Source organism: Phodopus roborovskii, unplaced genomic scaffold (genome assembly GCF_943737965.1).
Source record: "Phodopus roborovskii unplaced genomic scaffold, PHOROB, whole genome shotgun sequence".
Lineage (NCBI taxonomy): Eukaryota > Metazoa > Chordata > Mammalia > Rodentia > Cricetidae > Phodopus > Phodopus roborovskii.
In genome coordinates, this window is record NW_026126511.1 from 49,016,472 (window position 1) to 49,026,337 (window position 9,866).

The 9,866-nt window shown below is 47.7% G+C and overlaps 1 protein-coding gene across 4 annotated transcripts in view; it reads left to right on the plus strand.

Annotated features, from left to right (window-relative positions):
• Nucleotides 1-9,603, plus strand: part of Msra (methionine sulfoxide reductase A) — a 329,701-nt gene extending 320,098 nt beyond the window's left edge. For all 4 annotated transcript variants that reach the window (XM_051195539.1, XM_051195538.1, XM_051195541.1 and 1 more), the window contains exon 6: nt 8,835-9,603. In XM_051195539.1, coding sequence (XP_051051496.1) covers nt 8,835-8,999 — 165 coding nt within the window. In that variant the 3' untranslated portion in view covers nt 9,000-9,603. The remainder of the gene's footprint in view (nt 1-8,834) is intronic.
• The last annotated feature ends 263 nt before the right edge of the window (nt 9,604-9,866 follow it).

Here is a 9,866-nt window from a genome sequence, read left to right on the forward strand (position 1 = left end):
TAGCCACACGAGACCGGAAGCTCGGTCACAGCAGCTATACATCTTAAATGCGTTTTCTCTTATCGCTCACATATTAATTGACAGTCCTATTTTTAGTTTCCTAAATGATTTAAAGGCCCAAGCATTTCATTCTGGGCCCTGGCTAGTGCAGTGTGAAGATATTCAGATCACAGCTCATGGGGGAATTGTCTTCGTGCTAGCTGGCCAGGCTGTTGCAATGGGCAGATGGACCCTTGCCCAGGGCAGAGGAAGTCTTAAGGGAGGTTTTAATTCCTTAATACTGAAATGAGCACATTTTTTGTTTTCATCAGTGTATAATAATAATAATAATAATAATAAACCTAAAGAGCCAAGTTTCATTTTTATTTTAGGGAGGCTTAAGAGAATTTTAAGGAATTGCAATTGCTTTTCACACACATTGCCACTGAAAGTTGATTCTGTGTGTTCTAGATGATTCTGCCAGCAGTTCTGCAGATTGGAGTTGTAGCACTATTAAACACAACATTTATCACCACCTCTGGGCAGGGGAGTGTACACACTGTACCCTGGGTGATTTTCTCTTTACTTGGCTTTCATTAGGTTTCATATCTGCTATACAGAAATGCCCACTTGAAATTGCTGCAATGGCCTTCTTATGGAGGCTGCAATCCTTCAAAGCACTAGGTGTTTTAACCAATGGCTGTGCTGAGCAACATTGTGACTCTTAATGAAGGAGAAATTTACTGATAACAATGAACAGCCTTTGTAAACACGAAATGGTGTATTTCAATAGCTTATGGGAACATGTGATTGATTTTCCACTCAAAAATTCTCTTGTATTTCTTAATTTATCTCTAACCCACATCTAGTAAAAAACAAGTTTCCAAGTTTCTGGGACTATAAACTAGTCAAGTCTGGTTCCCTGCCACCATGAGTAATTTCTGAAGAGGGACAGATAAAAATGTTTCCTGTATTAAACCAAAGGGTGAGTGTACACACACACATTTGAATGAATGTAGGCAGATATGTACACACATACAGATATTATGCACAATAGGAGCATTGTATTGTAGGTATAGAAGCAGGGACTAGAGTCTTGTGGCCAGATGTTATACATGGATGTCAACATACAACTTTGGAATATACCTAGAGCTGTCAAAAGGTCAACAGTTAAAATCAACTAAGTAGCTAAGATATGGACAAAAGCCAGGTATGGCAGTGCACATCTTTAATCCCTGTAGAGGCAGGTTGATTTCTGAGTTCAAGTCCAGCCTAGTCTACAATGAATTCTAGGAAAGCCAAAGTTACACAGAGAAACAGTGTCTTGAGAAAAAGGAAGGAAGGAAAGAAGGAAGGAAGGAAAGAAGAAAGGAAGGAAGGAAGGAAGGAAGGAAGGAAGGAAGGGAGGAAGGAAGGAAGGAGCGAGCTGGAGAGATGCACAAGGGCCTGAGTTTGAATCCCAAAACCCACACTAAAAAATGCTAGACATGATGATGACATTTGTAATACCAGAGAAGGGTGGATCCCTAGGTCTCCCTAGCTTGTTAGCCTAGACCCTTGGTACATTCCAGATCAATAAGAAAACCCTGTCTCTTAAATTAAAAGAAAAAAGTGATCATAGCCTGAAGACTGACATGCAAGGCTGTCCTCTGACCTCAACATGCACATGCACACGCAAACACGTATGCACCTGTGCACACCCATGCACATGCACACAAATATTTGAGTAGACACCTCATCTAAGAAGATATACAGAAGGCAAATAGTAAAACTAGGATGTGTCCAAAATTGTTAAGAAAATCAAAACTAAATCTAACTTGGTATTTGCTGTCTTCTAGTTGGAATGAATACATTAGCAATTCTGAGAGTTCTCCGGGCAAGCATGAGAGCCAGGGTCACCCTCAAACATTTTTAGATGAGAAATCCAACTAGTACCTCCAATTGGGAAAATCACTGGGAAACCTTTTACTCAGTTGAATACACATTGACATCATGTGACTCAGCAGGCTCACCCCCATATTTCTACCCAAGAGAAATATGACTTGCATTCTCAAATACTCGTGGCAGCATTTTTTAATAACCTCCCAGACTGGAGAGAATGGAAATGGGCAAGCATGCTGAAGACACAGATGCCTAAAGAGGTACTGTTTGGGGTCAGGAAACAACACTCCAGAAGGGCGATGCTTTAGCATGCTCTGTGCTTTTTGAATTGAAGCTATCTGAAGGTGTGGATGCTGCCTCAAAAGCAAGGACTCTCTAACCTTCTTTTGTCCCCACCCCAGGCACCCAGGGAGGGGCTGTCTGAAGTTCCCTCACCAGAGGGAGGAAAGTTCTTGCAAAAGAAATGTCACTCTCTTAAGCCCCCTTCCTAGGAATCTCATCAAAGAGCAGCAAAGATTAGCCACTGGCAAAGAGACTCAAAGTCCCCAGCCCAGACAGACTTTGATCTGTTCTTCTGAGGGTGCCTCTGAGAGGTCACCCAAAGACTTTATCTCAGTCAGAAGTTAACTTTGTTCAAGGTGCAATTCTGTCCCTCACCATGCTCTATCCTGCCTCCCCACCCCACCCCACCCCACCCCAGGAGAGGAACTTTTCCTTTTCCCCAGGCCATTGTGTGCACTCTGGGCGAATTCTAAGACAGCAAAAATGATGTATTGAGACCCTGTCTCAAAAGTAAAGAGAAAAATAAAATAAAATGAAGAACCAAGTTGACATTTTGGAACCAGGTGAAGAATCCAAGCTTCAACTGCCAAAGCAAAACTTCTCTAGAGGGAGAAACTGAGATCGCAGGAGAAGAGTGAGCTCGCAAACAAGTTAATGGAGAATTTCTAGACCAAGAGTCAAAAAGAAGCAAGAACAGACAAAAGATGGTTGCATACTCTAAGAATAGCCAGCTTCCCATCGTTAACAAAATACCAGAGAGATTCAAGGTGAAATACTGCAGGATTATTTTGGTTCACAGTTTCAGAGTTTTCAGTTGGGTTTGGTTGGTCTGTTGCTTTGGGGCTCTGGAACATGGTGTCCAGGAAAGAAAAAAATAAAAGGAAGAAACTGGAGTCACAGTCACCCTTACTGGGGTAATCTGTCAATGGCCTAAGCTCCTCCCAATCGATCCCATCTTCTCAAAGTTCCAACAGGCCCATAGCCCTCTAGTCTGAGGGCCAAGTCTTTAACATAAGATCTTTTGGATAATACTCAATATGTAACTATCAAGATGTAAACTATAGCAATACTAACTGTTGAATTGCGAGCTCTGGAAGACATGAATCAGATGTTTAAGAGGGTTTCTTCATGTTTAACTGTCCATTTAACACTCGGAGAAACAAAGATCCAGATGGGTAGCAGCAAAGAGTCTTTAACTGTACCATGACCAGAGAACACTTTACTGCTGAAAGTTCTGAGTCCTTGGGAAGCCCTCGAGGCCTGTGAATAACCAGCATAGTTGGCCTCTCCGTACTGTACAAACTGGGGCATGACACAGTGTTCAGAAAAGTTCCTGGCTTTGCTGAACACAGCGCTCTGAGCTCTGGCAGTGGCCATGTTGCTTTGAGTCCCTTTCTATGCAGTCTCTTGGGATGAAGGATGTTTCCTTTTAATGAAATCTGCATTTCATCCCCAAGGTGAAAACCAAGTGTCCTTGGTTCTTCTGAGAAAATGAGAAGTGGTTTCTTTTGTGTAATGAATGCTAGGAACATACAAAAACAGAGGTTGTTCTGAATTGACTGTAGATATGGGAAAGCAGATCATAACCCCTAAAGATAAATAAAGCATGGGGAGGGGAAGGAGGGGAGAGAGAGGTTTCTCACACAACTGAAAGCCACAAAAGGAAACTTGACTCAAGGATGAAGCCATTTGAATTTCTTGTGACAACCAGCAAATGTCAATGGCAAGATCAAATCCAGAGAAGTCTTCAATCCTTGATCCCATGGTTGGTGAATGAGCAGCCTGTAACACCCCAGCCATCCAACTCTGAGCCTTGTCTTCTGGTACCCAGCAGGAGGACACTCCTTTCAGGCCCAGGGTTTGGACAGTAGATAAGGGGCGTGGACCATCCTGATCCCCCAAGAAGGTTTGGCATTTGGAAGGTGTGGGGAGATGCAGCCTGGGAACATGAGAGGACCTCCCTCTTCCTCTGGGTTCCCACTTTATTTCAGACCTCTGCAGACAGGCAGGAGAGCCTCAGAAACACCTGCCACCTTCGCCCAAGTTCAAGTGGCCCCTTTGCTGCTGTGGCATGCTCCTTCATGCCCCTGTGTTGTAAAGAGGCAGAAGGGCTCAGGGCAAAGCTGAGTACTTGGGTGGACACGTGGACGTCAACTGCCAGACCTCCCACCTCTGGGCCAGTCTCCTGCTCTCCCAGGCCTCCTCTCCTGGGGCTCCTGGGCCAACCCATTTCCTGTCTGTCCTTGACAGCCTTCCTCTCCCTCCAGACCTTTTAGAACATAGCAAATACATAACCACCTCCGCCCCCTCCCCACCCCGCTTCCTTGCCTTTGATCATGCCATTCTCTTCGTTCATGGAGGCCCTTCATGCCATCAGGGTTTCCCCATCCAAGTCCAAGTTGAGTCCTACTTCTATGATACATCCCCCAACCTGGACGACCCTTCCCTCTGCCACACCCCCAAAGTATATTCTGAGATGTCTGGAACTTTTCCTCTTCCTCAAGGTCATGGGACTCTTTCCTGGTGAGTTTCCTCAGAGCCAGTGCGTCGGCTTCTCCTCATAAGCACCTCACACTGTGCTGGATTAGGGTCATCTGTTTTGGAAACACCTGTGGGTGATTGGATGGGCCTGCACATTTGAGGTCGGTACTGGCTCTAGGGCTGGACATATTTCCAGCTGGGCCTGCCACTGCTCCACGGCCTGAGCTGAGGGCTCTCCGGCCTGCTTTCTTGGGCATGGAGGAGTGGGCGGCTTCCATGCTGTGCACCAAGTGTACTCCACACTTGGGGAATGTCAGTGATGTGAGTGTCAAGTGATTAGCTTGTTAGAACAGCTGCAGTAAGCGGAGCGAGCATATATGTTTATCTCTTAGTTTTATTAACAGGCAGGCCTTGAAGGTCATATGGACCCACTGTGCCACTGCTGGACACTCCCTTGTATCGGTGGTGCTCACAGGTGCGGCTGGTGCTGAGGCCATCTGTCTGGGCCTGAGGACACTAGGGTCTGGGAGAAGGCCTCCACCTCACTGTCGCCTGTGCATAGGGATCTATTCAGATACAGAAAAGGGGACTATGTGTGGGGGGGGGTTGGTGGGGTTCCTTCAGGAGGGTGAAGGGTAGGCTGGCTTTCCCCCAGGGTGAAGACTTGTCAGGGCTGCACACATTCTATGCCTGCTTATACCTGCAGGAGAGCAGCAAGCCTGACACGGTACCCGCTGGACAGACAGGAAAGCTTTTTCCAGTGGGACCTGCAAGACAAAGAAGGCCTGGGAGGCTTCCTGGGTCACAGCAGATGAGGGAGACAGAAGGGTTGTAACAAGATCAGCACTGATGTCTTCCTTTAGGGGACCTAGACTTGTCCTGAGCCAGGTGTCACCCTGGCTTGGAGTTTTTAGGTAGATTCTTCGCCCTTACAACACACACACACATACAACACAAGAAAGGGGGGGGGGGGAGGAGAGGACATGAGAGGGAAGGGGAGGGGAGAGAGAGACCGAGCACAAAACACTTGAGCTACCGAGGCAGGGTTTCGGTGTCAGCGAGATGGCGCTGGGAAGGGGGAGATCCAGCCAGATGACACCTCTTCCTCGAGAACTAACTGGTCCTAGACAGAGGCCGGTGGCCAAGAACCTGGTGAACCAGGCTAAGGCTGCCTAAGAGTCAGGAACAGGAGTTTGTCCAGCACAGGAGCCTTATGCCTGGCCTGCATTAGCCAACCTCCTCAGTCTTCCTGCCCAGGACCCATTTCAGTACCAAGAGATGGCTAGTAGAGCCTGAAGGGAGAGCCAGTCTCCTAGTGTGGGTGGGGTTCAGGAAAAAGAGGTGGCCTGCAGTCTGTCTCCGTATAGTTTCCTATAGCTTCCAAGAGGTTTTATGAGTGAAGTTCCTGCCATCTTGTGGCTGAAATTGGTACTGCCTGAACCTCAATCGGGCTTTATCTCCCACCCCCACCCCAGTTCCCCCCCCCCCCCCCCCCCCCGCACTGCCCAGCTGGTATGCCCTAGGTGGAAAGAGTAACCTGTGAGAGAAGGAGGGTTCAGAGAGGCCCCTCACCATCCAGTCTCAATGAGCTTTCAGAAGGCTCTGAGTTGAACCGACATTTGTGAAAAAGAGGATATGGGTGGGCAGAGGAGGAGGAGGAGCCAGGCCCTGCCCACCTTCCCAAGAGCAAACCCAGACAAAGGAGGCAATGAACAGACACACGGGTGACCTGGGAAGAGGGGAAGGGAGTATGAGACCCCCCCAACCCCATCCCTGTTGATCACAACATGGCTGGTATAGTTGAGGTCAAAACAAGAGTCCCCTTCCCAGAGCACAGGGCCCACATAGACAGGGAGGTCCAAGGGAGGGGTAGCGCTGTCTAAGCCAATACCTCCGCAGTGCGTGTGCAGTGCTCTCTGAGGGCAAAGGTGTGTGAATTCTCGGCAGAGACCAGGAAGGTGTGCAGACACCGCCACAGAAGGCAGAGCTGTTGTAATCACAGAGATCCCCTTCGCTTGCCCTGGGCCAAGAATGTCGAACTCTGAACTTGGCCTTTTCTTTCTGCAAGCTCTCTGCCCCCTGAAGCAGATAGTACATTCATGGCTCGGGGCCTGCTCTTTACTGTAATATCCCATCCTTACCATCACCCTGTGTCCCAGAGCCAGCTGCACGTCCTGATGCTGGTGATGGTTTGATGACCTGTTACTACTGCACACCCAAGGCACTGGCCCACCTCATTGCAGTGAGGTCACCCCTGACTGATGTAACCGTGCCAGCAGCCGTCGACCCAAGTGCTAATCCTCCTGAAGCTCTCTTTTTCTGAAAACTCTGGTACCAGAATGTTAGTTAGCTGGGGTTCTACCATGAATTGGAGAACTTCCAAGGTATTCCAGAGATGGAGTTTACCAAGGGAATTTTGTGTTCATGGATGCCTTTGCAGGGCAGTTAGAGCAGAGGCCTGGAAAAACACTAGGGTCTAGCATATGGAGTCATCACTGAACCACGGGAACTTATTGCCATGAGTCTTCAATTGCCTGTAGCCCAGGGACAAAAGACTCTCAGAGGTGGCCAGGAGGAACTGTGGCAGAGTCACAGATGAGCTCTCTGTAGGTGCCTGTATCCATCCCAGTGACTACACCCTGCAAATTTCCACCTTCCTTGTGTCTGTCACTAGATTTTACTTTGGTTTCTCCCATGAGTGGGACAGAAAGTGAGTGGGTGCTGGATCCGGGACCTGGGCAGCATGGTCTCCAGGCATTCTGCCTCTGTGGTTCAGGCCATGCAAGCATATCAGGAATTGAGGCATGTGATATCAAACATACTTGTTATATGGTTGATGACAATAAAGCTTTTCTTTGGTGGCTACTATGAGGTAAAAATTAACACATGAGGTTTTTTCCCAGAGTCTAGCATATAGTAAACTCTCAACAACTGCTAGTTCTTTTTTTTTTTTTTAAGTGGGTTTAGAATGGTTCCTTGTTCTCATTTCTAACTCCTACAAAAAACAAACAAAACAAAACCTCGCCACCTCTGTGTTGTGTGGTCCAGCTTCATGCCTTGACATGGACGCTGGTCCTTGCTCTCACCAAGCCTACTTGGCCTACATGTGGTGAATCTGCTTCCTGGTTAAGAGGACTAAGCAGAGAAAGCCCGGAGCCGTGAATGGCACTGAGAGCAGAGATGGGATCCACTGGCTGGTGGCAGGTGTGAGGGCTCGTCTCAGACAGACCAACCATAGCCTGGCCAGCATCCTCATCAACGCACAGGCTCGGCTACTGGGGACTCAGTGCTGAGAGTGAGTTTCTAATGCCTTGTGCTCCAGTACTTCAGGGCAACTGGCAACAAGACAGAATAGGAACACAGCTGAAATCCAAAAGGGAGAAAGGCAGGGCTGCAACCCACAGGGAGTAATGTCTGTTTCCTAATCTGTCTCCTGCCCCAAATAGCTCTGCTCTCCTCCCCCCGCTTGTGTTGATGTGTCTCCTGCCTGGGGAAGCAGATGCCACCAAGACTTAACTGGGTCACAGAGGGCTATGATGGGCTGATTCAGGCCCACAGGCTGTGTCCTCCTCTGACTAGGACCTCCAGGTTCCTGGCCCAGAACTCAGAGCACAGACTCCAGGAACCCTAGAATATACCCCTCTGTGAGAAGGGGGAGTGGGTGGAGCCTGTCCCTGAGCTGTGGACTAGCTTGCCTGACTTTCTGGTCCTCCTGGAAAACCAGGGAGCCTAAGGGCCCTGCTGCTATCCTGGAGAAGGTTTGGAACTGCCTTCCAAAAGTGGGACTCCTGTCAGTTATGGACCAGGGGGCAGAACATAAATTAAATAAACAACACATTTGACCCCAGGCTCTAAAGCAGGTCAAGGCACCCACTTCCATGCCTGACAGCCCAAGTTCAATCATCAGAGTCCCCATGGTAGAAAGAGAACATTCCCAACCTGTCCTCTGGCCTGCATACATGTGCTACGGCGTGCAAAATGCATGCGCACACATGTGATAAAAAGAAAACATTTTAAACTCTGATTCACACTCAATTTCAAGTTTCAGTCCACCAAGGCAGATTGATAAGCACCCACATAGGATTACCTACCAGGGAAAGGTAGAACCAGCTGACAACCTAAGCCCTGTATCCCCCTGCCAACCATGCTCCCTCCTTCTCAGGAGTCCTATGTCCAGAAGTAGGTCCTGAGGTCTCTCCCTTTCTTCACAGGTCCTTACAAAGCACGGCTTCGGCCCCATCACCACTGACATCCGAGAGGGACAGGAGTTCTACTATGCTGAAGACTACCACCAACAATACCTGAACAAGAACCCGGACGGCTACTGTGGCCTTGGAGGCACTGGAGTGTCCTGCCCAATGGGCATTCAAAAATGATTTCTCTCCATGATGTTGGCCCTGGCTGGAGGTTCCTGCAAAAACCATGATCGCTGGATGGAGCAGCACCGTTGTGACTTGCATCAATCAATTTCTAAAAAGCACATACCACACGGGCATTTACATGATCTGGTTGTGATTGGGATTTGATTTACAGGAAGTGCTATGACAAGCTGATAAATTGTAATTTGTCTTCTAAGTCCTGGTGGGGGTAGAGAATGACATTTTAGTGGATCATTTGGGATCTAAATGGAGATAATGAATGCCTTGTGTTCATCTGCTTGGGCTCAAAGGGATGCTAAAGGTTCTGAAGCAGGGAGCTGGTTGAGAGGGCACAAGGTACTGGGACTCTTTGGTCTGTGCTGATATACCTCACCCCTCCCCTGCCCTCAGGTGCCTGATTCATTAATGCCTGCAGGCTCCATGAATCATTTGCTAAAATGGTTTGTTCTGCCAACCCTAGATGTGTGTAAGGGGTTTCTCTCCCTCCTTCATCCCCTGTCTGTGTAGAGAAAAGACATGAGTGACCTTAATGAATTCTAACATTCTGCTTACAGCTATGAAAAAGCTTGTTCTAATAAAATCCGCAGTTTGGTAATAGCAACTGCCTGCTGCATGTCTGTCTTTTCTTGTTCAGGAAGCATATTTGAAATATTGCAAAGCCAAGTTCAGAGCTCAGGAAGAAAAAACCCTACAACAACAACAACAACAAAAACAACAAACCCTCCTGATTATTTTCCCCTAAATGGGAAATATTACATTTTTTTTTTTTGACAAGTGTGTGCACCTCTGGCTCTCTGGCTTTAAAAACAAATAGTTATTTTCAAGGTACCTGTCACATGTTATGTCAAGGACAGTTGTACTTAA